The sequence below is a fragment of the Buteo buteo genome, chromosome 17, assembly GCF_964188355.1.
Source record: "Buteo buteo chromosome 17, bButBut1.hap1.1, whole genome shotgun sequence".
In the NCBI taxonomy this organism is placed as follows: domain Eukaryota; kingdom Metazoa; phylum Chordata; class Aves; order Accipitriformes; family Accipitridae; genus Buteo; species Buteo buteo.
The window spans coordinates 29,359,881-29,387,215 of NC_134187.1; the positions used below are offsets into that span (position 1 = coordinate 29,359,881).

At 55.4% G+C, this 27,335-nt stretch overlaps 1 protein-coding gene across 14 annotated transcripts in view; it reads left to right on the forward strand.

Annotated features, from left to right (window-relative positions):
• HDAC7 (histone deacetylase 7) overlaps positions 1 to 27,335 on the forward strand; it is a 91,669-nt gene that overhangs the window by 53,086 nt on the left and 11,248 nt on the right. For 3 of the 14 annotated variants that reach the window (XM_075049512.1, XM_075049514.1, XM_075049509.1), the window contains exons 2-7: positions 21,424 to 21,620; positions 23,301 to 23,391; positions 25,495 to 25,606; positions 26,104 to 26,219; positions 26,387 to 26,509; positions 27,005 to 27,114. In XM_075049512.1, the coding sequence (XP_074905613.1) occupies positions 21,424 to 21,620; positions 23,301 to 23,391; positions 25,495 to 25,606; positions 26,104 to 26,219; positions 26,387 to 26,509; positions 27,005 to 27,114 (749 nt within the window). The other 11 variants (XR_012653344.1, XR_012653343.1, XM_075049507.1 and 8 more) reach the window with 9 other exon arrangements.

Consider the following 27,335-nt stretch of genomic DNA (forward strand, 5'->3'; position numbering starts at 1 on the left):
AGCAGACTTAGAGATGCTGAACAATTGCAGGTAAAGGCACTGCAGAACGAGACCCCCAGCCTGCCACGCTAATTGTAGGGGCTCTTGAGACATGCTTTGGCACTTCGGTTGCACCATGCGGTTACTCTGATTAAAATACCAATAGTGGGTTGTAACCAAGAAGGGGGTGGTGGTTCTATGTCTCATCTGTCACTGAGAGAGTTTGCGGCAACGCACCCCCAATTCTGGGGCAAGCAGCAACCTGAGGAACCCTGTACTGATAGGTAGGAGCCTTGCAGAGAGTCAGGGAGCTAGACATCAGCCCTGTGCTTCTTGTTATCTTTGTTTGTAAATACTGCGGGTAAATATTAACCTTCTTCCTTGGGAGGATAAACTAGTCTCTAGACTTTGAAGACTAGGAGCACTGTATTGGTGGTCTGGAGCTGCAAAGTGCTCCTGATGTGGATGCAACTGAGCAGTAAAGATGTGTTTGCAGCTTGTCTCTACTGGGCATCCTTTGCTCTCTGTCTCCCTACGTGTGCGGGACTGCGTGTACTTCTCACTGGTTTTGCTAGTAGAGGTTTATTTGTCGTGGATCAACAGCATCCATATCCGTGAGGAGGAACTGAGCTCTTGGGAGAGAGATGATGCTGGTCCTGCTCAGGCAATGCCATCCGTGGTGGCTGTGCTTGAGTCCTTGAAAATAACTGAACAGGGTTGAAGGTTCCACTGAGTCTGTTCTTCTTGAGTGATGCCAAGAAGCATCAAGCAGGAGTAAGGAGATGTCGTTGCCTCAGTAGCCTGTGACTCTTTGAGTGGTCTTAATGCTGCGGCCAGCACTGTACTATCTACTGCAGAAAGGGCAGTGACTCAAAACTACAGAAACGTAGGATCTGTCTTGCAGGGAGAGATGATGATGAAGCTCAGGCTGGTTATCTCGGCAAAAGAGATTCAAGGCATCAGCTCCTCTGGCTGATGGACCAAACAAATGATGTGTTGGAGGCAGAGGTTAGCTTGTGGTTTCAGTGTTAGCCCTGTCTGTCCTACATGAACAATCATAGCAGTGCCACATCTGATCTCTTCTTGCGTCAAATCACAGTAAGAAGGGAGTCTGCTCCTTCCCTGGCCAGAGATCTACAAGTCTCGTTTGCGGTTCCTGTCAGTTTTATTGGCTGCCTTTTCTGTTTGTGTTTTGAGGTGTGGATTTGTAACAGTGATGATGAGGAACACTTGAAAGATCTGTCAAGATCAAGGAACTGGGAGGATTTTTATTTATTTTTTCCTTGGTGGGACCTTGCTGTCAGGGTTGGATGTCTTGTTGGGTCTAGCTTACTCATGAGTAACTGTGCTGGTTGGGTGGAGGTTCGCTGTCTCTTCTGCAGGAGCCCAGACTGGATGATAGCCTGTGACAGCGATGAGAACAAGTGATAGCGCTTGGCTGCTTCCCCGCTGGAGAGGTTGGGATGCTGGCACGGAGAGGCTGTTTCACACCACGCGGACGTGTCTGGGACAATGTGCCAAGCGAGCGAAGAAGGTGGAGGGTGTGTCTGGGGAGAAGCCTGGGAGGGGAGCAGGGTGTAGGATGGGGTGCTGGCACATCTGGAGGTGGGACGGAGAAACTTGCAGAAGGATTTGTGGGCTAGGCCTGGTTTGAGCTTGGGTGTGTGCTGTATCTGCACAAATCTGCATGTCCTCCCTTCTGCCATCTTGTCTTCTGGCTTGGTGGGGGAGGCCTCCCAACAGTGCTGCCTGCCGCAGAAGATGCTTGCAAAACCCCATGGCTTTCCCCTCTGTCCATGTGGCTTCCGTGTTCATCTCCTCGCGGCAGCTCTTGCGCATTCCTGACCCTGGGAATGGGAGATGAGACTTTGCCAAAGCTCGCCCACCTGCCAACCGGTCTGATACCAACAGCCCAGTTCAGAAGAGGGGTTACTGATTAGATGCTGCTGGTTGCTTTTCTGATGTACTTAGCATTAGCATACAGATCTCCCAGTCAGAGAGATAAGGGTACCCCAAATGAAGATCTCGCGGCAGGCTCTGGGATGAGCAAAGCTCCCTAAGTGGCATCTCATTACAAAATCTAGTGGTTTTATTTTGTCAGAATATCTAAATTAATGGCAGAAAGGCTATGACTTACGTGACTTTGAGGCCAGGGTTTGGTCACGGGTGGATAGTTGCCAGCAGACTTGTGTTTTAGGAAGCCATTTGACACACTGTCTTCAAGAGTCTCAACTGAAGAGTGTGCTTAAATTGCCGTGGCTGGAAGGTGGCTGATGTGGGAAGCGGGAGATTTGGGTCAGAGCAGCGAGCAGCACTGCGTGGTGTGTACAGTCACGAGCAGGGGACGGTGGTGTCTTAGTGAGATGTGTTTGCAGCTCCTCCATGTCTAGAAATTCTTATTTCACTGAATAAGAAAGGAGTTAGGAACTTTATGGCAGGGGATAGAAATCACAACGCAAAGGTCTGGCTAGGAGTTGTGGCTTTCAGGCAGAACAAAAGAGCTCTATGAGGCAAAGACTAAGAAGGGAATTGGATTTGGGGCTGGGGTCGGTGGATTTCAGCCTGGAGCGGGGCAGGGGGGTTGCGGGAAGGGTTTGTGCAGCTCGGGGCTGTCTGTGCTGCGGGATGCACCCGCTCCTGGGTCAGGCTTCAGCTCTGGCAGGGCTTTGCTGAAGGGGGAGGCCAAACAGCTGGGAGAGGAGGTGAAGCTGGCAGAAATCAGGCCTGCAGAAGCTGATTTATCTTCGAAGATTAAAAATACTTTTTATCTAGCTGAAATCACGGCCTCCATCTAGGCTGTGCAAGGCAGGGGCTGTGCTTGCTCGCTGTTAGCTCCAGATCCCTGCCGCTTGCTGGAGGGGAGTCTCCTGCTGCACCTCTGCCAAATCAGGAATTTACCCAGGCATTGCTCCGTGTCCATCTGCAGAAGAAACAGGGATCGGTAAAAGCAGCCACAGCACCTCCAGAGCCAGTCCCTCCTTCCCTTTTGGGTGCTCGCTGACCCACATGTGCAGGCTCGCCGGAGCCGAGCGAGCTGGCTGCTCCCTCAGCCTGTCCCTGGGTTCCCAGCTTGCTGGTTTTTTTTTCTCCAGCAGCAGCCACATGGCCTTTCACAGCCCACACAGTTTTTCTTGGGTTGCAGGAGCCCTGGCAGCAGGATATCAGAGCAGGCTTCCCTGCCAGGGCTCTGAGGGTGGATAGACCAGCTTTTCTCCTTCCCTTATCACCTTAAGGTTTGGGAGCGGGGAAGCCGCTGCACAGCTGCTGAGCCGTTGAAGAGCTTTTTGGTTTTGGCAGCAAAGGGAGAACTTCAAGAGTTGCGATGGCTGCAGAGGGACCACCTAAGAGAGCACGGGAGGTTGGCAGCAAACGCGGCTGAGCAAAGAAATGGCAAACTGATGTTGAAACTCCTGGAAAGGGGAGCGTTGTCGCTGTAGAGTGTGGGGGGAAATGGAAGCACGGGAATGGCTTGCCACTAGATGGAGTGAATGGTCTTATGGGGATTTATCTTCAGTCTCTGGCAAGTTCAGTCTAGGACCTTCGCTGTGGGAATCGGTCCTTTCTCCTGGGCTTGACTTTGGGGACCTGACTTGAGCTGGCCGCCAGCGTCTTCTCCAGTGCTGCTGAGGTGTGTGCGGTATGGTGATCCAGGCTGTTGGACGTAGAGCAGAAGAGTCACCTCCAGGGACTGTGGGCCCAGAAATCGAATCCTTGAGCTCTCAAAGCCCATGTCCTTCAGCAGAAGCGAAGCTTGGGACTCTTTGGGGTGAGAGTTTCCGTGTGTGAGTATGGAAGATGCAGGAGGCGCGCAGTAAAAGGACATCTTTTCCAGCCTTGATGGAGGGAGTAGCAGAGATGCTTTGGGATTTGGGTAGGGGCAGTGGCCTTTTGGGAAGCCATCTGTGCAAGGGCTGGAAACATGGCCCTCATGATGCATGCGGAGTTGCAGCGGGACCTTACAGGATAGCCAGCCGCTGATCTCTAGAGCCGCGGTGCTGGCTCCGCTGGCCCCGTGGCCATCTCAGGGGAGCTGACGACTTGCAGCAGGGGACCCTCGCATCCCCTCCTGTTCTCCCACCTCTCGCTGTTGGCAGAGAAGGCTGCAGACCCCAACAGGAAAGATGCAATGCTGCAAAAGGAGATCGACATAGGAAAACCTTGGGCTGTCCCTCTCCGGTGCCGGCTGGGAGTGTAAGGAATCCCTGCAGCAGCAGCTCCCCGGTGACGCAAGCGCCGGCGCAGCGGCCCCGTCGGGGTGAGATGCAGCGCTCTTCCCACCGCCCGCGCACCAGGGGAGGGGTGAGCTACAGCAACAAAAATGCGCCCTTCCACTTGGGTGACTGCTCCCAGTTAGAGATGAAAACATTTGTTCCTGAAATTGGAGTCATTCCTGGGATTGCAACACCCAGGCTGTGTTTCCAATTAATCTGCTGAAGTCGTCATGCATTTCCAAGTGCATTGGCTCAGCAGAGAGAAATCTGGCATTGCCTTCGCACTGAAATGCCAGCTGAGATGCACACAGTATTAAATGAAGAGAGAACGGCCCCGGCAGGCTGGCCCACCAGCACCTGGCACAGGATCACGAAGGGGCACCATGCAGCTCCGGTATGGCGGGGGGGATGTGGTAGAGGGCAGAGCAGCCTCCTTCTGGGAATGAAAACGCTTGAAATAGTTGTTGAATTACTGTCGGGTTTTTCCTGACTGGTTTCCTTCTGTTTCTGGGTGTGTGTTTTGTTTTGGGGAGAAGGGGAGGGGGGTGAAGTGAGTTATGCTTGGTCTATTCGCTGTGTCTGCAGGAGTGTATTTACATCCTCGCTGCCTTAGTGGTGATGCGTGGGAGATGTTTGCCGTCCATTGGGGATGATGGTGTGACCTCTCAACCCCAGCCTCCTCCCAAGCCCTCCCGTGGGGTGCTTCTGCCCCTGGTGAGGCAGGCGAAGGCTGGAAGCCGGCGGCTATTTTGTTTGGGAATTGGGTGATCTCTTAAGCAATGCCTGCGGTGCTGCATGTGGGTCAGTGTCTGGGCGCCTGCGGGGCGAGGGGCGAGCGCTGCCAGCTGCGGATCCTGCCTGCCGAGTCCGGAGCGTGGTGGCCTGCAGAGCCAACTTGGTGTTGGATGGTGGGTCCTGGTGGTGAGTCTCCATGTTAGGCACCTCTCCGGGGAGCTGCTGGAAGGACAGACATCCCCTTGCTGATGGTTTTTTCTCTCCTAGGGCTGCTTTTGCAGAAGCCAGGGTTCCTGCCTGGAGTTGGAAGTGACCCGACACATTCCTCTCTCATCTCCCGTGTGATTTTCTGAGAAATGAAATTGGATCTAGAGCCCGGTCCCAGCTGGGTGGGAGCGGTCCAGTGTGTTAGCACAAACACTCATGGAAAGGCCGAGCTTGCGTAGAAATCTTCCCTTTCCAAGAATGAGGTTCAGGCTGAGGCCCCCCTCCCTCTGGAGTCAGCAGGGATGACGGATGGGAGCAGGGAAGGGGGGGACAGGAAAGCTCAGCAGGTCTCCTGCCACCGCGGTCACCGGTGGCTTTTCCCTTTAGGGGGAAGGATGCAAACTGCTTTTGCAAAAGGAGTGTGCAAACTGCTTTTACCTGTTGGGAACTGGCGCTGGGATGGAGAGTCCGGCTGCCTCCGGCTCCCTGCTCTGCGGAATCCCTCTCCCTGTGCTGTAGGGATGGCGTTACCTGCTTTGCTGCAGCGACGCTTCATTTAGAGCTGGAAAGTGTTAAGCGAGGATGGTGACAAGACCACTCCCAAATTGGATCACGCTTGCTTTCCCATCTGCGAGGGCAGCACCGGGGCAGTACGTTCTTCGGTGGGAGTGTCGTGCAAGCCTGTGCACCCTTCTCGGAGGCCAGCGCAGGCAGGCAGCCTGCGGCAGATGCGTAAAAGCCTGAAAAAAAGCCCAGGGAAGCGAGGAGAGGAGGGGGAAGGCAAGTTTACCACTGGTGTTTAATGCCACAGTGCGTCAATTTAACAAATACTCTTAAGGATGTTGTGCTAACTTCCCAAGTTGACTTGCTCCAGAAATAGAGTTTTCCTACGTGCCTCTATTAGAACAAGTCTCTGTTGCATAGTTTTTTAGCAGTGAGGGTTTGATTTTTCTATATTTGCTTGCAGGACAATAATACTGATGCTTTCTATTTTTAACACATCAGCGGGGCAAAAATGCACTTGGGAATCTTCCGGGAGCAGAGTAGCTCTGCTTGTAGGACTGCCTGCACGGCTAGGCTTCGGGAGCGACGCCAGCAGCTCAGCGAGCAGCCTGGGCTTTGAGAGTGCCTGGCCCCACTTTTCAGCAGGTAAATAGAGGCCGGACTGCATGGGACTCGTTTCCCTGCTCTGGTGGGCACAGCGGAGTGTGGGCTCTGGGGTCACAGGGCTGGCCGGTGGTGGGGAGGAGCAGGGACATGTGGCATCGTCCATCCTTCTCTTCCTCCCGTTTCTCTCCCTGGTGTGGTCCTTCGAGGCTGCGGAGGTGGTGGGAAGTGCTGAAGGGTTTGTGGGTCTGGCTGTGTTGCTGACTCTGTGATGCTTGTTTGGGTGGTGCCAGTCTTGAACTCCCAGCTCAGGTCCTAAGAGCATCTCAAACCTTTTATTTATTTATTTATTTATATATATATATATTTGGGGTTTTGTTTGTGTGGTTTTTTTGTAGTTTTTTTTTTTTTAAGAAAAACAGTTTCTGTCACCACCTTGATGATGAAAAAGGGCTGCAAGCGATAACCTGCAAAACCCTCCAAAACGGGAAGTGAATAACAAAACTGGCACTGACTTGAGTTGCAATCCCAAGTTTGGGGACTGATTCATAACTTTGAGCGGTTCTGCCCCAGCCAGGTCCTTCTGCCACCCTCATCTGCTCAAGCTGCCGTCAGCAGCTGTCCCACGGCAGGACGGGCTTGCGTTGGTCCTTACAGGGTTTTCCGGCTGCTGATGTGCGTGCCGGAGGAGCCTGAACATGTGCACCTCCCATTTGGAGGAGAAAATAGGAATTTAGGGTGGAACTTGCTCCCTGGGGGCTTTGTTTTGCCCTCCGGGCTGGGTCCAGAGAAAGTGTCTTCTGCTGTCTTGGTTTTTTTTAATTTTTTTTCCCTGAAGTGGAAAATCCCACCAGTCTCAGGAGTCGATTTTATTGCGGTGTTTGTGCCTGTTGCGAAGACTCTGGTTTCCAGCCCCTCTGCAGGACCGCGCACAGCAATCACCGTTTTTCCATGGCAGCTGGTGGCTGCCAGTGGATTTCGAATTAAATCCAAGACCCGGCCGTTCTGCCCTGGGGGTCCCAGTGAAGGTCGAATCTCTGCCTGCGGCCGCCCCTCCTGGACAGGGCAGCAGGTTTGCATTTTGGGGCTGGTCCTTTGGGAGCAAAGAGGCAATTTTGGTTTTGCCGTCCCGGGCGTGCAGCTGCGCGGGGCTCGGCCCCTGGCTGGGACAATGGCAGGAAGCCGGGAGCCGCGCGCAGCTCCTTGCTGCTGGCCAGGCACCGCATCCTCGTGGAGCCGAGGCTGCCTCTGCTCCCGCTCCTCCCTTGCTATTTCCATCGCATTGTCCGGAGGAGAGGAAGGATGTTACCAGCCTTCTTCCTTTTTGCCTCAAAGGGATGTGGGGTGGGTGGTGAGCGGAGGGGAGAAGATTTTTCTCGCCGGCGGTTGTGCAATAGGCACAATTTCTGCTATTCGAAGCACCGTCCCGCTCCGCCCACGTCAAGGGGGTGATGCATCTTGGCCGGAGATGTCCCCGAGGTCTCCCCTCCTCTTCGTGGTCTTGGCAGTAGAGATGCATCGTGTCCCGTGTCCACGCTGGCAGCCAGTGGGCTCAGGCGCATCCTCCAGTGCAAGGCAGGGGCTCGGAGATCCATTGGAGGAGATGCTTCTGCAACGTGGCTTTTAGTGGACGCACAGTCGTGGCCAGACTCATGGTGCTCAGCAATGCCAGGGGAGATGCTGCTGCCTCCACATCCCTTATTCCCAGTGGTGGGGTGAGGCTGTCATGAGGTTGCTGGCGCTCAACGTAAGGTATTTTGGGAAGGTAAAGTGGGATCCTAATGTTATAAACACCCTGAGCACCGTGTTGGGGGTGGGATGTACATGTGGAGACGTCATGGTGGGGCTGCAGGGGATGGAAGGATAATCCCTGGTCCCTCGGCAGAGATGGTTTCAGATGCCTCTGAAAGCATTGGAAGAAGCATGTGGTGGGGAAAGGGAATGGAGAAGGTCACCTCTTGCTTTGTGACGGAGAAATATGGCCATGAAAGGGGGTTCTGGCTTTTCTGGGGATGTTTTTAGTTCTTCATCTTGTGGACGGGGCTCTGATGATTACAAAGGAACGCTGCGAAGTCCTTCCTGCGTTTTTGCACAGCTCTGACTGCTGTGGCCGTACAAAGTCGAGGCTCCCTGCTGTGCTGGAGAAGGCCGGGCTCCCACGTGCCAGGAAGTGAAAGCAGAATTAATTAAGATGGGAAATGATCTTAATTTGCTCTGGCTAAATCCCTTTAGCACAAGTAAACCCCAAACATTTGAAGCAAAGATCTTGGTCAGAGTGCAAGCCACACCTCTCCTGTCATTTAGAGGTGGAGAAATTGCCTGTGACACATCTGTGAGGGTTTGACTGTATGGGAGAGTTTTACCAGTTTTACTGGGGTGATTGTCGCTTGCTTGTAGCAGCCAAACTGGGAAAAGCCCATCTCTTGCTGAACTGGATCCCAGCTCAGCTGGGATCACCCTGGGATAGCCAGAAGAGTCCAAATTCAAATCTCACGTGTGCTGGCGTTGAGTCTGCCCTGGGACAGCCCCAGGACTTAGCAACACTGCTGATTTTTCCATAGGGGAACAGAAAGCTTTAAGGATCCCTTTTGGCTTGCTTTCTTTGCTTGTCCCAAAGCAGATTGGGATGAAGTGCGGCTGTTTTGTCCTCCTCGAACAGCATCTGCTGTGCGTGGTACCCATCACATGCCGTTCTCAGGGTCACCCTCCCTACCCTGCTTTGGAGCTGCCGAACATTTCTGACAAACCCCAGGGTTGGGGCCAGCCCGCATAACCTGCCAGGAATATCGGGAGCTCCCGGATTTCGCTGCTGACAGGAGGTGTCCAGCAGTGCCAGGGCGATGGAGCAATTACTTGGCAGCCATCGGAGCCAGCTCTTTGCGTTAGTGAAAAATGCGAATGATCTGCAGGCTTGTGAAAGTACCATTCGTCCCCGGGGGGTCGGGGTAATGACCTCGCCTGCGTGTCCTTGGCGGTTTAAGCCTTCCTGATACTTTGGCCACGCGTGTCCCGTTGCGTGTGTTGGCACTGGCCGCCCTGCGGTGGGGTACGCGAGGGAGGAGAGGTTGCGTGGAAGGAGGAGGGGATGCGCAGTTCAGTTGTCTCCTTCCTCCTCCGTTGTTTTGTGGTTGTAGGGAGGCTGTGAGCATGGAGAACACAGCAGAATAGCAATTCTTTTCTAAACCAGCTTAGAAATGATGTCAGAGGAGCTGATGCAACAAAATACCACTTTAGGTTGGGGCAGAAGTTTTTCCCCATTTTTTTAAAATATGAGCAAGCTGGGCTGTAAGCTTCGTTATGGTCTATCTTATTGCGTGTTCCCGTTTGCAAAGCAAGAAGGTCTTGTCTTCGTCTCTGGCAGCTGCCACGGCGAAGGGAGTTGGGAGTGGGCACGCATGGGAGGAGGGGGAGGGCTGGCATCGTGGACTAACCTCCCTGCTCTGCCGTGGCTTTTGCTTCCCTGACAGAGACCTCAGCATTTCCACCTGCTGCTGCATGGAGCCTGGGTGCCAGCCACCTGCCCGAGCCCACGCAAAGCCTCCCTGTTTATTTTGTCTAAAAGCAATATCCCCCAAAGCCGGGGAGGGGGGGGGAAGAATACCCACTCTGGCTTAATTGCATTTAATGAGTCTGATGGGGCTGGCTGCCAGCAAGCCGAGGGCTTTGCCAAGGTTCCTACTTGCCCGTGAGAACTGCAAGGGTGTGGTGTGCGGCCGCGCCTGGCTTTGCAACCGCTGGGAGAAAAGATCTGAGAGCTCCTGCCGCCCTTCGCTGCAGTCGTTGTGCCGCTCGCCTGATGCCATCAGCCCAGCCCGCGTTGCAGGGCTGAGCTTTACGGGCGCGTTGACCCCCGAGGACTCGGAGGGACGTGATGACGTCTATAGGTGAGTGTGCCAAACCGGGTGGGAATGTCCCTTGCAGATGTTACAGAGGGCCTTATACAGATGGGTTTGGATTAGATGCGCCGTGAGCATCCTTTCGTCTGGAGCTGGGCCCAGTTCAGCTCTGCAGCGTGCACCCAGCCAGGAGCTGTTGTTTGTTTGATTGTCGGGTGAGTTTTAGGGTCCTGGATGGGTGTGTGATTTTGCTGAGTTGACACCAGGTCTGATCTTGAGAGGTGCCGAGGGTTCAAATCCCAACACGTGCGCTGATTCCTCAGTGTCTGAGGTTAACGCTGCTGCTCTGGGCTCACCGGGGGTTGGTTTGTTTATTTATTTTCCTTTTTTCCCCTGTGCTTGAGCAGCTCAGCGGCAGGATTAACCCTGCTTTCTGGGTTAAACACCCTGGGCAGTATTGCTACATGAGTGCGGAGCGCACACACCCCACCGCACCCTCTGTCCCCGCTTTGGCTGCCTCGGGGCACCCGCGTTCTGCAGCCGTCAGCTGGGAGCTGGCCCGCGTCCTCCTCCGAGGTTTCTCCCTGCCGACTGCTGTTTGCTCCTGGTTTTCCCCGGGCAGGCTCCAGTTTTGTGTAGGACACCGGCTCCTCCTTGCATTTCTTCACCCCCAGATCTCGTGGAGTCCCAGAAATCCTGCCTGATGACTTGGCATGCCGTTTCTTGTAGCTTTTCCAGCCCGGGTGGCATTACCCACCTTCAGCATCGTGGATCTCTTCCCATCATCTCCCCTAGCTGCTTGCACGCACCAACACTAACCCAGATTTACCCCCCAGGGCCGCTGTCACTGGTATCCCCATGGTGTGGGAGAAGGCCTTGTTGGAACCAGGCACATTTCAGCCTCCTCTGCATTAAGGATTTGACACCTGCACCTTGCCCAGCTGCACAGATGCCAACTTTGAGCCAAAGGCTGTGCTTTCCTAGCTTCTTTGTGAGCACCCAGCTATGGGAGGCAGTGCCAGACAGCCCCACAGTGAAGGATACCAGAAGCGTATTTGTGCAGGAAACTGAAAATGTTGCGGCTTCCTTCCTCTGACATAAATAGCTCTCACCCTAAAACCCAACTCTCCACTCTGCGTGCTGGTGATCTCCAGCGCTGGCAGGAGGGGACGCTGAGATGGGGTGGGCAGTGGTTGGGGTCCACCATGTGCTGTCCCCTGGTCTCACGGTGCAAAGCTGGGTCTGCCCAGCTTTGAAAGTTTCCTTGCTCAAACACCTGATGGTCAACGCCAGTCGTGCCCTTGCTGATGGCTGTTGAGCAGTCCGTAGATCTGCGTGGGGGATTTTATTCATGCCTCTTTCTGTGGGATGCATCTTATTCCCATAGAGCTGGGGCTGCCGGTGTTTCTCCCAGCTCCTTGTTCTCCTGCTCTCTGCGTTGTATTGGGCCTGAGTGTTTTGTTTGGTTTTCTTTTTTTTAATTTTCTTTTCATGACCGAATCTGCCTTCCAGCCTGGCCTTGGACCTTGGCCAGCGTTTGCCAAAGGGATTTCCTTCTCTGCAGCATGCAGAGAGGCTCCAATTAATGGGCAGGTCCCCTTGAGTAGTCATTCACTGAGAGTGGGTATTGTGGGAGTCCGGGCTTTTTGTCTCAGCACTTCCAGATCAAGCAAGACACCGCTTTGGAGCCCTGAGCTCTTCCCCAGGGGCTTATGAGTCAAGCTGGGCTCTTGCCGTGTTGCACGCAGCAATTAAAAAAATATAAATATGAAGGCTGAGCTGTAGCGCTGGTGACAGCAGCCCCCGTGCAGCGGTGACCCTTCGCGGGCGGTGCGAGGCGAAGCAGGTTATAGGTTTGAGCCAAGTGGATGAAGGCATTGTGCCGTCCCCGCGAGGCACTCCGTGCCACAGTGGGATGCTCGAAACAGCGGCTTCGTGCGTGCAGGGGGTGACAGCAGCGAGGACCCCTCTGCAACAGCCCCTGGACGGGCTGTGGGCAGCAGCATGGTGCGGGGCAGAGGTGCTGACAAGCCCATCGGTGTGCTGTCCAAACCGGTTGGGAACGCTCTCCTCTACTTATGCAAACGGCTGGTAATTGAGGAGAGGTTCGTATAATCGTTTGATCTCTCCTCTGCTTCCCTTGGCACGGAGGCTGCATCCTCTCGTGCTGATGTAATCAAACCCAGTGCGGGAAGACGAGGCGTCCTGCGCCGAGAGGGTGCTCACTCACTTCCCGGGAGCGCTTGGCTGCGGCTGTGGGGCTGCCACACGGCTCTGCCTCTGTTGGTATCTACCTGCTTGGAGAACAGAGACCTGGAGGAGCTTACCTGGCCAGGACCGGTGCCAAAGCCTCTCTCCAAAGAAGACCTGTGTTGGCTGTAGGCAGGGTGATGATGCTGAGGCTCTAGACCGGACTGGTGCCTCTTGCCAGAAGCCTGGTTGAGGGAGAAGATGGGGCTGTTAGAAGACACTGGGCTGTTCCAGTTCAGGCAGAGCGGGGATACTTGCTTGCCTGGAGATGCCGCCTATCATCCGCATTCGTCTTTGCCAGCGGGCCTTGGCAGTATTTAAGGTTTCAGGAGCGCACCTCAAACCGTCGCCCCTTCTCCGGCTGCTCCTGTAGCTGTGTCCGCCAGGAGAGGACATGGGCGGTGAAGATCCGTAGCAGCCCTCCGTGGGGTTCCTTTGCAGGGCTGGCGGGGCAGGAGGAGCGGTGGAGCTCAGCGTCAGCCCGCTGCAGAGAAAGGCTTTGAGGGAGGACCAGGAGCAACGGCACTGCCTCTCCGTCGCATGACTCAGGATAGCATGATATGTGGGGCTATGCCGACCTGCTGCTGGCGGCTCTCGAGCAGGGAGTAGCTGGCAGACGCTGTCTGGGCTGTGCGACCAGGTGAGGGTGGTTGGAGGGGAAGGAATCCCAATGGGGTGGGCTATGCTATGTGGGAATGTTTCCCTTCTGGGAGGGGAGGACTTTTCCTGAATCTCGGCAGTTTCCATGAGCGGTAGCTGCCTACGCTGTTCTGGGGAGTGCGAGGCACCGCCAGGCAACCTTGGCTTTCCTTCAACAGAGCCCTTTGGTCATGAATTTACCTCTGTTTCGGAGGAAATGGCGGTTGTTGCGAGGTTTCCTGGGGATACCTTGCACTCCTCCGCACAGCATCCTCCCCCACGGGCCTTGTGCTGCTATTTGGGATGGGGTTTATGACCGGTGGGGGTGGCAGGATGCAACTGCTGGCAGGAAATGATTGCCAGAGGTTTCCAGCTGTGCCAGAGCCGTGGCGGGGATGGAGCCCACTTGCTGTCCCTCCGGTCCCAAGCCCCGGCTGTGGTTGCAGGAGATGAGCTCTTTGGTCCCCCCTGGCACCTCATGCTGCCCACGCTCAAACCGTGTGGTGTGGGGACCTGATCCTTCTGCAAAGAAACTGGTAAAAACACTATTTATTTACTTACTTGCTTTAGACGTGCACAAGCACACATATACCTGCCCGTGTAGGCATGGCTGATAGTGCCACATATCAGGGCACGACCGAGGAACAGCCGGCAGGGACGGGGATGCCTTACACTGGGATCGCAAGCAGCTATTTGTGAAACTGCAGTCCCTGTGTTCCCTGCGTGTGGTGTGATTCAATCCTGCCTGTGCCCAGCACTTTCTGTGGCTTCACACCTGTGTGTCCCTGTGACCAAATGATCTCAAATTTAGACTTGAAACCTATTGCCAGGTTTTGCTGTGCAGGTTTTGCCTCTGCACGTTCATGGCTAGGTGCTTTGAAGGCTTTAAAAACTCATCCCTGGGAGATGGGCAGCATCCAGGGAGCTCAGCCCCTGGGACATTTGCAAGTTGCTCCAGCTCCTCTAAGAGCTGCATGTGAGCATGAAGGAAGTTGTTTGGCAGTTTAAGTACCGCCTGCGGTGAAGTTCGGGTCTGGTATTAAGGTTCGGGGCTTTGGCGTAAGTTAGCGTGATGCAGCGTTACCTTGGGATCCTCTTGACCAGCTTCGCCCTGCAGCCAGAATGCTTTCAAGGCCAATCTGAACATGCAGATTTGAGAGCGTGCTAAAAACCTGCCTTGAAACAGGCACCTAAACACACCTGTGTGGATCGGCTCGCCCCACTGACCGCATCTGTGGGGCAGCCCTCGGCCAGCGAGGAGGGGGCTCGCTGTTCAGGGAGAGCACAGGCATCTGTATTTCCACTGCAAATGCAGCTGGACCACTTCCATGAATGTTTTGTTTAGCCCTGAAGCATTCAATAGACCTCTTCCTTTGGCAGTGGAGTCCTGCCGCCTTCTCTGTATGGATGTTGTGGGAACGTATAGCGTGGTCCCGTGTCTCTGATGAGCCTGGATGGGAACACCGATATTGGGGTGTGGGTTGAAACACAGAGAGCATTAGTAGCAGCAGATCCAGGTACAAAGCTTTTCGCTCCGTGTCCCTGTAGCGCAGGCTGGCCTCAATGCACCGTGAGATTTTTGGGTCCTGGAGTCATGAGTTTCAAAATGTAACTACGCACATTTGCGGGGAGAAAATTCCAGGGAGGGCTATTAAATGTCTGACTCAAAGGTCACGAGCCGCAAATAACCAGCGAGAGTAATCAGGGGAAGTATCTCACCCTGATCCGCTTCCCGAGGCCTGATGTGGATCTCATTTACAGGCTCGAACAGAGTATTTTCTGATTTATGTGCTTGACATACCTAAATAATGTGCTTCGCTCACAGGTGTATGTGCATAGTCTGGGTGGTTTCAGGTGCGTTGCTTTTAATCCTGGTTCATGACTTTGGTTGTGGAAAGGGTTTTGTGAATGCACATGTGACTTTGCCAAACTTTGATCATTGTCTGTCTCAATTTTTTTTTTTTTCTGGAAACTTTCTGCAGCAGAAAGTTTGCAAGAATCAGCATAGAAAAACAGGGTTTTACCCTTGTGGAAAAGCTCTCAGGGGCTTTTCATAGAGAAGCATCAGCCTCCTCTTGTTTTGGAGCAGGAATTTGATGTCTGGTAGGGAGGAGAGGGATCCACCCACATCTGGCCAATTCATAAAGCCCTTGAAACTCCCAGTTAACATGCTCCATAAAGAGTTATCAGAATTTGGCAACCGACCGCTCCAAACATTACATCTACCCTGAGCATCATCTGTTCTCTTATGGCTCATGCGGGACGTTGCGTACGGCCTCTCCGCTCAGGGACAGCTGCGGCGGCGCAGGGCTTTCCCCGGAGCTGCTTTCCCCGGAGCTGTGCGGCAGCTCCCCGGCACTCCCCGGGCAGCCGCCCAGCAAGTCGAGGAAGGAGAAAAATGCCCCAAACGCTCAGATTTCGCGGGGTCCTGCGAGGAAACCCCCTGGAGACGCACGAGCAGATGGAGGTAGGGGGAGCAGAGGGGTGCGTGGAGCACTGGCTCGGGGTTCCTGCTATTCCCCCCACCGAGAGCTGCGAGACCCGATGGCAGTGCCTGTGTCCCCGCTTCTGGTGTAGCTGGGCAGAGATGCTGGGGTGATGCTGGTTTTGTCAATTTTTTTGCTTGTCTTTGAGGGGAGCATAGGGTTTGGTCCCGTAATTAAAACCAGCATCTTGGTGCATACACCCCAGGGGCCAGGGCGAGGTTATGCGAGGTACCCCGACTCTGGGATTTCCTATTTCTCGAGTTCTGGCTTTGTGATCTTAATGTTATTTCAACATAGTCCTTTTCGTGTGGTTTCTTATTTAAATGTTTTTAATTTGAACAAATTCCCTCCAGCTAATTTTTGTTACTTGTGCGTGGCTCTGGAGAAGACCTTTTCCTTTTATTAAAGAGGAATGTTTTTAATCACACGCATTCTTCAACCCGGCTGAACTCTGAACCTTTCACAGCTAATCAACATAAGATGGGAAACGGTTTTTTAAAAAAACCCTGCCTTTAACTGCTGCTCAGCCTCAGACAAAGCTCTTCGCCGTGTGCGATCGCCTCGCGGGCAGCGCTGGCACACGGCACGGCTGCACCGCACTGCAAAACCCGGCAGCCTGCCTTCATGGCAGGCAGGGCTGAAGGCAGGGATTCACGGCAAGGCGTAGCTCAGATGCGAGTGGTTTGCTCCTTAATAATCTCCCTGCCCTGGTTTGTTTGCTTCTTGCTTTATTTCCCTCTTATATAAGCGCAGCTCTTTGCTGACGGCTGATCTTGCCTCTTTAAAAAAAATCAGGAAATGCCAAAGCAAAGATTTCTGTGTTGCCTTTTTTTTGGGGGGGGTGGGGGGGGCTGTCTGTCTGAGAGCAGCAGCATGACCAGTGATTTCCCCTTCGGGGAGCGAGCGACACAAGCTCTGGATTACCACCGCCAGCCTGGGAAACTCGCTGCCACCAGATCTCACCCTGGCCAAAAGCTTAGCAGGAGTCTGAGAGGCTCTTGACTGTTTGCAAAGCGGAGAGCCCGTCGCTGTCTGCACGCTTGCTCCGTGTCTCTCCCCGCCTCGCCGGCAAGCGCACGGGCTCTTGGAGCGCTTCGGTTGTTTTCCCTGTGCTGTGCCATGCCGGCAGCCTGGAAAATGCTGGTAACCCGTGCCGGGTTGTCGAGCACAGAGCTTGCATTCATGCTTGTACCGCCGAAGGCTTTCCCAGGACGCGCCAGGGAGAGACTCCGTGCCGAAGCTCTTCTTGCCATGTTGCAATCTCCCCTTTCCGCGGAGGAAGGGTGGAGCTGCCGCCGCTGCTACCTGCCCAGGTGCGGAGCGGTTTGTGCAATGGGCTCGGCAGCCCTGGGCAGTCGCCTCCGCGTGCCGGCACCGCGGCGCGGTTTGCCTCGGCTTCCTCCCGGCGCAGCGGCGTGTTTTCCTCCCGGTGACCTGGCTGCGCGAGGTGACCCAGAAAAACAACCGCGTGGTGCCACGGTGACGGGACGTCCGCGGCGCTTGTGTTTTACTGCCGGGCTACGTGGTGCAAGCGGGGACAAGGCAGCAAGTCATCCCCATCGCCGCCTTCATCTCCCGCCCAGGAGAGAGGCTGATGCTGCCTTGCTTTGCACCCCAACTACCCACCGCGTTGTCTGAGCTGAGCAGATAAGCTTTGCGATTAACGATTATTCAGCAGAAGCAGGGAGAAGAGGGAGAAGGCATCCCATCTTTGCAAAGAGGCTGAGTTTTGCTGCGTTTTAACGGCAGGGCCATTTGCAAAGCCGTTTGCCCAGCAAGTGCTGCCCCGGTCCCGCTGCGCTGCTGCTGGTGACATGGTGGCTGCTGAGCCCCTGCCAGCCCCAGCACTTGTGTGAAGACGAGCTTGCCACCAGCGCCGGCCTTCCCATGCGAATGTTCTTGCGAACTAAAAATAATTCGCAAAAATGTTGGCAGCTGGACACACAGCCGGGAGAGGAGCCTGTCCCAGAAACCTTCTGCCTCTTCCCTGGGTGGGTGCTCCCAGCTCGCTTCTCCCTGCTCCAGCATTCGGCCCCATTCCTGGCCATGCGGGTGAGGAAGATGATGGATTCGGCCCCCTGAGACTGCACAGGGCCAGCGGAGCATCCCGGTCCCAGCCCATGCATCCCAGTCTCAGCCCCTCCGTGGCCATGTGTCGTGGTGCTGGTGGCTTGTGAAGGGTCCGCTAGGAACCAGCAGGACCCAGGCTGCGTTGGGGAAAGGGGCAGACCCCCCAGGAGCCATCGTGGGGCTGTGCTTTTGGCCTTCTTTGGGTCAGGGGAAGAGGAGGAGCTGCTTGCCTGGCTGCCTGCCCCCTGAATCATGTGTGAGCATCGGAGGCTGCCGAGGAGGGGAGTTGTTTACTGTAACTCTTGGCGGAGGTCCCGGCATGAAACCCCAAATGAATTCAAGCTGCAGCGGGAGGTCACGGCTGAAACAAACAGCTCCCAGGGCAGGAAGGGCTTTGCAAAGGGGTCCAGAGCTGCTGGAGCCTGGGCTGGAGCAGGAGGGATGCGGCACATCCCCAGGGAGCTGCCACACGCAGGTGCCACGCACCGGAGGGATCCCAGCATGGGGACAACGGCCAAGGCTCCTGCCCCGGCGCTGGGCTGTGCTCCCAGTGCTGCCGGTCCTCGTCCCTCGCCACCCTGGCACTGGGCACATAAAACGTCGTGTTTCTAAGCTCTGGAAAACCTCCCTGAGTTTTGTGGCTTTAACCCGCGCTGGCTGGGTGCGAAGCTGTAACATCAGGGGCTTTGCACGGGCTGGGACGCCCGCGTCGCCCTGGGGCACTTCAGGCCAGTCCGTGCGCCCGTGGTGCCTTGTTTTGGTCCCATCTTCCCTCTCTCCCTCCTCCTGTAAATTTTGCTAAAATGTCCCCAGCTGAGTGGGGTCTGGTGTAGCGGGGTGCTGCCTGCGCCATCGATGTGCAGAGCTGGGGGGCCGTGGCAGGAGGAGGGTCTGCGCAGCCTCTGCCGGCGGCTCTTCCCTGGCTCCGGTGCCTCTTGGCCGTGGGGATGCTCGACAGCCTTTTTCCTGGCTCTGGGCGAGTGGTGAGAAGTTGTTTTTCTGGCTGCTGGCCGCTGGCCTGCCCGTCCTCCCTCTCCCCCAGCACATGCGTTCCCTCCCACTTCTCCTCTTCCGCTGCTTTGGAGTTTGTTTTTAAAAAGACTAAACCAAATGAGGTAGAGAGATTCCCAGAGACCCCGCCAGTGCCTTCCCCTTCTGCTCTGTGCAACTGTCTGCATCTCCCTCTTGGTCCCTGGAGGTGCCTGTAATAGCCCCTGCTTTGCCCCCAAGACCTTTTTGCCCCAGGGAGGTGCTGTTGGGGCAGCATCAGGCCCTGCCGAGCCTGAGGATGCTGATGGGGAGATGAGATCAAGACTGCCGCTGCTGAGCTTTGGCTGGTGGGAGCTGGCCGTGGGCATTTTTAGCATCACAAGCGGAGAAAGGCTGTGACAACTCTTCTCCAGATGCCATCAGCTCCGAGGACAGAGGCTGTGGCTTGGTAGGCTGGTCCCTTCCTCCTCATACCCCCGCTTTCCCTTCTGAATGATGATTTTTCACGTAAGCAGTTCTTTTCAGTGTCTCAAAGCTGATCCCGACGGCTGCGGTCCCCCAGTAGCCCTGCCACGTTTCCCAGCTCCTGCCCCTTCGTGGTATACAGCAGGACACTGACATTTGGCTGGAGGGGACCGAGGGATGGCCGAGCTTCAGCAGGTTCCTGCAGATAGACAGCGTCACGTGGCGGGGATTTGGCTTGGCTGGGAGCTGTCAGAAGTCCCTGTTTCCCATCCTGAGATTTGCTCGTTACAATCTGTCCTTGTCTGGCTGCCAGCAGCCCGACACGTTGGGTAGTACTACGCATGCCGTGCCGCTGCCTCCCTCCAGCCTTCCTCCCGCCGAGCATCCCGGAGGGGCTCGGCCAGCGCCCGTCCCTCCGTCATCCTCCTCCTCCTCACTGGGAGATGGGAACACGTGCGAGCTGAGAAGCAGGAGGTGAGAGCCCGGCTTATCGCTTGCATCCTTCAAAATCGCTGATGTTTAGCAAGATCCAAGGCCCTTTGGGGATTGATGAAGCTGGGAGGTTTCTAGAGCAGCAGGCAGGTATGGCCTCCCAGGGTGCTGGTGCTGGCACCGTGCTGCAAGGAGGTGGGACTGAGCGCTGCAGCCTCTCAGGTAGTGTTGGGATGAATTGTCAGCCCTGTGGACGATGTCATCCGTTTTGGGACCACTGGATTCTTGCAGGTGTTGAAAGGCACGTAGAGAGAAAACTTGGGGTCTTCTTGCTTAGGGTAACTTTACTTGGGCTCTTATTCACTCGTAAAAATGCAGCTGAAACGTGCTCATCTGCTTTTGCCATGCCTGACCCTCAAAGGGGGCTGTGGGGCTCATTCTGCCCATCTCATGGCATAGCGCCATGTCCAGCCCCAAGGTCTTGGTGATAACAGGGCAGAGAAGCTCAGCGGCTTTCAGGCTGCGGCTGCTAATATTCCTCAACCTCCATACCGTGCTGGTTATGGTGGGATAGGCGGGGTGTAGCAATTAGAGCCAATTAAACCCCAGGCAGTTATCAGCAAGACGGGAGAGAGAATGGAGTAAACCCTGTGATGGGGTTTCCTGGGAACATCAGGTCCTTCTCCGACATGGGGTGGGGTCGGGGACGTTTCTGTCGTGGAGAATCGAGCTGGTGCACAGAAACATTTGTCCTTGACCAGAGGGAATTTTCCCTGCCTGGGCCACGCAGGAAAGCCAGAGCTGGCCCCGTTTCAGCCGGGCCATGCACCCTGTCGTCTGCACGGATGTGTGCCTGTGGTTATTAATAGTCCCTGTGCCCTCCTTGGGTGAACACGCTCGTGCTCCTTTGCCTTGCAGGGAGGCGCGGGCCGGGGCGGGAGTTTGCTGGGTTTCCCCCTGGCAGAGGTGTTTAGATGCTGCATTACGGGGCAGGAGCCTGCAGAGATTTCTCCTGCAGTACTGCAGTCATCAGCACAAGCTTCCTGATGCCATTGAGGCTGAGGTTTGAACAGCATAGGGTGTGGTCCTCTGTCTATAAAATAACATTTGCATTTGGGGTTTTTTTTTTTTTTTTTAATTTAAACTGCTTTTGGAAAACAATTAGCTCTTAGGCTGCAGTAGCCTTGGCCCTGCATCCTGCAAGAGCATCCCCCTTGCAGTGTCTTTTAGTGCTGAATTTCCTGCCTACCTGCCTGTTCCCACCTTCCCCTGTGCTGCAATGCCCGTGGTGAAGCGTGAAGCTGCAGTGGCCACGGCTGCCTTGCACCCGGCTGAGTTTGTTTTGTGGGATGCCACAGGTCCATCGGGGCTGTCCGTGCGTCCTTCAGTTGCTGTCGTGCTCGCTTATCCCCTTTCTGCCTGTACTCGGCCGGCTCGCTGCCTGCTCAGCACGGCAGGAGCAGTGCATCTGTGGGTGTCCACATGGCTGGGTGGCTCTTCTGCAGGTTTGTCTTCTGTTTGTTGCAGCTGGAGGCGACCAGCTCTGCTCTGCACTGGCCCGTGGCACGTGCAGGATAAATTAAGCAAAGCTTTAGGAACTGGTCGGTGAAAATCCCCTGCTGCAGTGGGTGCTCTGACGCTCTGTGTAGTTGGGACTATTTTAGGTGTTCCCATGAGGATGGGGGATTCACCACGTGGGGAGGCTGTGCATCCAGGCAGGGCGGGAGCGTCTTAACTTTGCAAAGCAGTTCTCAGCTGTGGTGTCAGAGAGAGATGCCTGCAGCACCTCGAAGACTCTCCAAGGCTGTATGATTTACAGGATTTTTTTGCCCAGATGATGGAGGAGACTTTTGCAGGCAGTAGACTGTGTGTGGCAAGCCCTTCTCAACGGCAGGACGTGTTCCTCACAATGCCCTTCTGTGCATTGGGACATACCCTGATACTTTCCCTACCTACCTAGGAGGGTGGTCTGAGCCGGACAGGGACTGAGCTGTGCCCCTCTTTGTGTCTCCACAGCTGCTGTGAACCCGTGCACCTCCCCACGGGTGCCCCAGACCGTCCCCATGGACCTGCGGATCGGGCAGCGCGTCGTCAAGCCCGGCTCTGACACCACCTTGCTGGCCCTGAAGCACACGCAGCAGCTCCAACACCAGCTCTTCCTCGCCAGCCTGCACCAGCAGCAAGTGGAGCAGCTCGCCCACCAGCACGTGAGGGTATGGGCACCTCGGGGTGCAGGGGGGGACTGCACCCACTTTCAGTAGCAGCTGAGTGAGGACTGGGCACTTTGAAGAATTAATTCTGCCCCTAAAGCACGTAGCTCATGGTGCCGCGTGTGTCTGCCAGCAGTGCCCTGCGTCGGGGCTGGCTTTGTCCGAGCTCCCGTCTCTGGCAGGGATTAAGAGGAAGAGACTGGAAATCCCAACCCCAAAATTACCTTCCCAGGTGAATTCCTTATTTCCCCTGAGCTGGAGAGTTTGTAGTGCTTTTTAGCCAGCCCGGAGACCTCTCTGACACAAGGAGGCTGGTTAGGGAGTCAGGTGGGGGTTTCGTGTCTTGCTTTCAGGCCAAATCTCCGTCCTGCCAAGGCCAGCAGGAGGGCTGGGGCCTCCTGGGATGTGCGAAGCAGGGAAATGTTTTCAGCCGCATACCATGTGTGCTGAGCGAGGAGCCAGAGCGACTGGACAGGATGCCTGGTGTCTGTGATCTGCCACTCCGCTTGGCCACCGCTGTTTCTCTGCCCTAAAGGCATGGCTTACTCACTTTACAAGCTAATTTGCTTTTCTGGGAAGTCTTCACTGAAATTCTCTAGTGTCACCCGGAATAGCACCCCTGCCCTGCACAGCTTCTGCTGCCAGACTCTGCATTGTCACAAAATTACAGCAAGGTTTAGCTTGGATGGCTTCTCTGGAGGCCCCTGCTGAGAGCAGGGCCAACTTCGGAGGTAGGGCAGGTTGCGGAGGACCACGTCCAGGCAAGTTGTGACCATCTCTAAGCAGAGACATCACCCCCTGCATGTCCTAGTCACAGGGCTGCACTGTGCTCATGGCAGGAATCGGTTCCATATATCCAAAAGGGATTTCCCTCGTGGCACATCTGTCCTGTTGCTGCTCATCCTTTTGCTGCACCTCCATCTGCTCTGGAACCCACTTTGGGTGGTAGAAGATGCAGTTGTAGCCCCTTGCCTCTAGACTAAACAAGCCCAGCCTCATCCACTTCTCTCACGTCCCGTGTGCTCTGGTCTGAGCACCAGCCCCGCTCTTGGTGTGTGGCATGTGCTCACTGGTCCCAGTAGCCTCGTCTGGAAGCCCTGGGGGAGTCATGCTGGGGCTTTTTGGGAGAGGCTGAGCATCAACTTGGTCCACACAAGGCGAGTTTGAGATGCTGCTGCTGCTGCCACGACTGTTGGGTGCTTAGAGGGATTAGTGCTTTCTGACCTCCCTGTGAGATGGGATCAGCTCTGAAAACCTCAGCTCTGGAAAACACCAAGATCCAAACTTTTAAGACTACTATAATAGTTTTTTTTCTTTTTTTCCCTTTTTTAGTCAACTATGATTTCTTTTTTTTGTTGTATTACAACATGACCTAGCTACAGATATGTCAAAACATCACAAAAGGCGTCAAGTTGAAACACACTGGTTTGAGTTTTACAATGTCCCTGGGGAGAGCATCTCTGGAGACAAAGATGCATCTGGTTTGCTGTGATGAAACAACTTAACGCATTCTTGTCGGCCAGGGCTGCCCATCAGGTTTCCAAAAATGACATAATGGACCATTTCAGGCATGCTCCATCACCGTGTCATCATGCCTTGGGCTTGGGGAGGGGGTAAGAGGACTTCGGTCTGCGTTGGGTGAGGCTGGGGTCTCCTGATGCTGACGCCCGTCTCCTCTCGCAGGTGACCATGGAGTCCCCACACCGCGAAGCTGAGCCTGGGCAACAGGAGCAGGAGCTGCGGCAGATCCTCAACAAGGACAAGAGCAAGCGAAGTAAGAGCCTCGTGTGTCTGCCGGCACGTGGCACTGGGTGCCGAATCTCTGCCCGAGGAGCCGTGTCCCCGAAACCAGGGGGACTTGGCTCACAGAGGGGGTGAGATTTTAGAAGGGGGCTCAGCAGGTGGTTCTGCCGTTATCCAGACCAAGCTCTGCCCGCTCTTGGTCTAAAGGCACATGATAGCATCCACGCCACTGAGCATCTCTGTCCTGTGCATCAAACTGAGCTGTGCTCTGTGCCTGCCTGGGGCCAAGAGAACCACTTAGTGTCTATGGGGAAGTCTGGTCCTCCTGAACAGCAAGCAGCAATGCCAGCAAGTTGCTGGCAAGAGATTTTTTTGGCTCTGGCCTGGCTGGTGTTTGTCCTTCATGTCCTTCCTAGCCATGCCAACTAGGTGGTCACAATAGATCTCCATGCTAATGTTGCATCGTGCCCTATGGCCACTGCAGCGGTGCTACTGGCGCTGACAGTGCTTGTGACTGCACTGGGCAGGGCATGAATTTACCTCTTGAACTTGCAAGCCCCAGGCTGGAGAACCTGTGGCAGTGGGGAGAGGTTAGTGGGTCCCCCCATGCTGGGCAGAAAAATTTGCAAACCCTGTCTGGCTGCGATCTCCCTGCGCCATCTAGTGCCAGTCGCTGCAGGGAGCTTGCAGGGAGCTTGCTCTGAGCTTTTGGATGTGCAGAGCCCTGCATCACAACCCAAAGATGCAGCTGCAGCATGCATTGGATGCGCTGCGCCCATCCCAGTGTCCGTGAGCCTACTGACCACCTGCCTGTCCAGTCTGAGCTCTGTCAGGATATTTTCCCTTAGCTCCCATGTGGCTGCGGAGCACAGGCTTGCCCTGCCGTGGTTCACAGGGTTGATGGGGCTAATTGCAATGCTGAAAACGCAGTGCCTGCCCTTTTCGTGCCATTCCTGAGCAAACAGCTCCTGTGAATGCAGTCAGCTTGGCACGGCTGAGCACGACAGCCTACACGCAGCCCCTTCGTGCACTCTGGGAGTTAATCATACAAATTAATTAACTAACTTGTGCTCAGAGGTGCCGAATGCTGGCACAGAAGCGTGGAGCATCCCTGTTGTAACCACAGAGTGTTCCTGCTGGAATGGATGGATGGGGGTATGGCCTGGCATGGGTAGGAGTATGGGAATGGGCCCTAGTGGGGTGCGGGGGGAGGTATCCCGAAGTGGGAAACCACATGGGAGGCTCACGGCAGCCAGAGGCTGGTGATTGCAGCACCCTGCAGCAGTCAGACCTCTGTGTGGGGGTGTTTCACCACCACACTGGAGCCAGGTGTTGAATGTGGGTCGCTGCTGTTTGTTTGCCAGTGGGTCGTGGTAAGTCTCATGCTCTTCTGGAAGAGCACAGCTCCATCAAGAGATTCAGGAGCCTCAAAGCTATCCCCTGAACTGTTTGGAGGTGCTTTATTTTTCTTGTTGTCTCTTGTGCAAGCTGTCCCCGTTTGGGGGCAGAGTGTGGCTGCGTGGGGAGCTGAGGTGCAGGACAAGCAGAGCTGTATGCCATCAGCTAGAAATTATCAGCATGTAGCACAGGCTCAAAGAGCCCCAGGGCACAGTGTCTCTGGAGAGGCTTCAGAAGGATCCCATGCACCCGTGGGAGTTTTGTCGCTGCTGTGTGAGCCGCGTTGTGCTTTCATGCTCTCTTTATTCTGTGGGTGTCAGCTTATACCTGCTCTCTCTGGCTCAGGTGAAGCAGGCAGATCCGCAGCTGAGACTCGCCTCTGGCGATGCTCTGCCTCTCACAAGCCACGCTCCCAATGCTCAGTGAGGCGCACACTAAAAGATCAGGCTCCTGAGATGACATGGGAGAGCAGAGTGTGGGACAGGGATGCTTCCCTGACTGTCTGGGAAACTCCAGTTGCCCCAGCTGGCCTTTCTCTCCTTGAGCCCATCTTGACCTGAGAACTGCACCAAGCATCTCTGCAGGGTTTTCTCAGTGTCTGTGTGCTTGTAGGGGTTCTCCGGCCATCCTGGCATTGCTTGTGGAGCTGTGGGGCCACGCTCATGTTTGCAGGGATCCTTTAAAGTGCTCTGTGTTGGCTCTCAGCCCTGTGTGGTCACTGCTGGTCTTTCTGCAGGTGCTGTGGCCAGCACAGTGGTGAAGCAGAAGCTGGCTGAGGTCATCCTGAAGAAGCAGCAGGCAGCTTTGGAGAGGACCAGCAACCCCAACCCTTCAGCCATGCCATACAGGTAAAACGAGAGCATTCTCTGGCCTGCCCCGAGCAGGACATCTGCTTGGGACCTGGAAAAGGTGGCTGTTTATCTTGGGCAAGATCTTGCCATTATCTTCCGCTTCCTGGTCTTTAGAAATATTGTTTAATGCTAAACGTGTGTTGGGTTGAGATAGCTTGGTTCTGTGTGAAGTGCTTGCAGGAGGTTGATGAAGCTCCCACATTGTCTTCCCTGACCTTGTTGAACTTTGATGGCTTGTCCCACTCCTGACCCAAAAAGTACTGCCAGGCTCCTTGTCTTTTGTCCCAAAACAAGGCAAAACCAGCAGCTGGATTCCTTCTATAGGCGCTTGTGGTAGCGGACAGGACAAGCCTTTCTGGCCACTGGCAGAAGAGCTAGCACGTGCCCAGGAAAGGCAATGCCCTGTGGGCCACCCTTGCCTTGGAGGGCATAGTCTGGGTGGCACATGGCTGCCAACTGGGAATTTTCTCCAACAAGATGTCTTCTCCCCGTAGGTCTCTGGAGCCTCTGGATCCTGAGGGCCCTTCCCCTCCTGTGCTCAGCACCTTCCTGCCCCCTGTCCCCAGCACTTCTCTTGACCCCCCGGAGCATTTTCCACTGCGGAAGACAGGTAAAGCCTTGGGGATAATGCCATCTCCCTCCCACCGTGATACCCTCGCAGCCCGCTTGCAGGGGACGGCTGGAGCTGAGAAGTGGGGTGGCCTGGCCCCTCAAAACCAGTCCAGCTTCACCCCCATCAGCAGTGGGACTGGGACTAACTGCCTTGTCTGCTCGCAGCGTCCGAACCCAACCTGAAGGTGCGTTGCAAGCCCAGGAAGTGCCTTGACCGACGCAAGAACCCCTTGACGCGGAAAGAGAGCGCTCCCCCTTCGCTCAAGAGACGGCAGCCCGAGGCGATCGGTGAGGACTTCACCTGGATGGTGGGAGGTTCGGAGAGACCTTGGGGCCAGGCTGGAGCAGCTATGGTCTGTCCAGGACCCTGCGCCACATCTGCTGGGGGGATGTATCTCTGGGGCTTGGCATGTTATCAGTGCCCTCCTCGGGACGTAGCCTGTGGAGCAAGGTCTCTCCCATGATGGCGCAGGGATAGATAAGCCAGGAAAGGATGTTGCTGTAGCTGTACCCTGCTGCTTTTTGGGCCCAGGATGGACCTACAAGGCTGGAAGGGTCCAAGGCCCTGAGCAAATGCGGCTGGTCAGGATTCCTCACCGTGGTGTGCTGCCTCCTACGCTGGTAGGGCAGCTCCATCTCCACTGTGCCAAAGGGAGATTTGGCCCTAGGAGGGTGGTGGACAGCTGTTAGAGGGAGGGAGGGCTATGAAGGGTTGGGGCAGGGGCTGTGCAGCCCTTCTCTGGGTGCTTGTGCCCATCTCCCCCATTTGTTTTCCCTGCGCAGACTCCTCCCCAAGCAGTAGCAGCACCCCCGTGTCCGGCTGCAGCTCTCCCAATGACAGCCTCCCTGCTGAGCACGGAGCCCTCCCTGCTGCCTCCGGCATGGCCCACGAGGTGAGTTTTGACAGCCTCACAGCCAGAGGGCTTGCAGGTTGGGGCTTCTTGACCCCAGGGTTGGGTGCCCTGATCCTCCCCTCCCATCCTAGGCTCAGGCGAAGGTAGCATCACCCCCACAGGGACCCCAGCCCTGAACCCCGCTGCCCAAGAACTGCCCTTAGCCCTGCTTTCCCTGCACGGTGGAAACCTCTGCCTGGCCCAGCGCTGCTTCTGACACG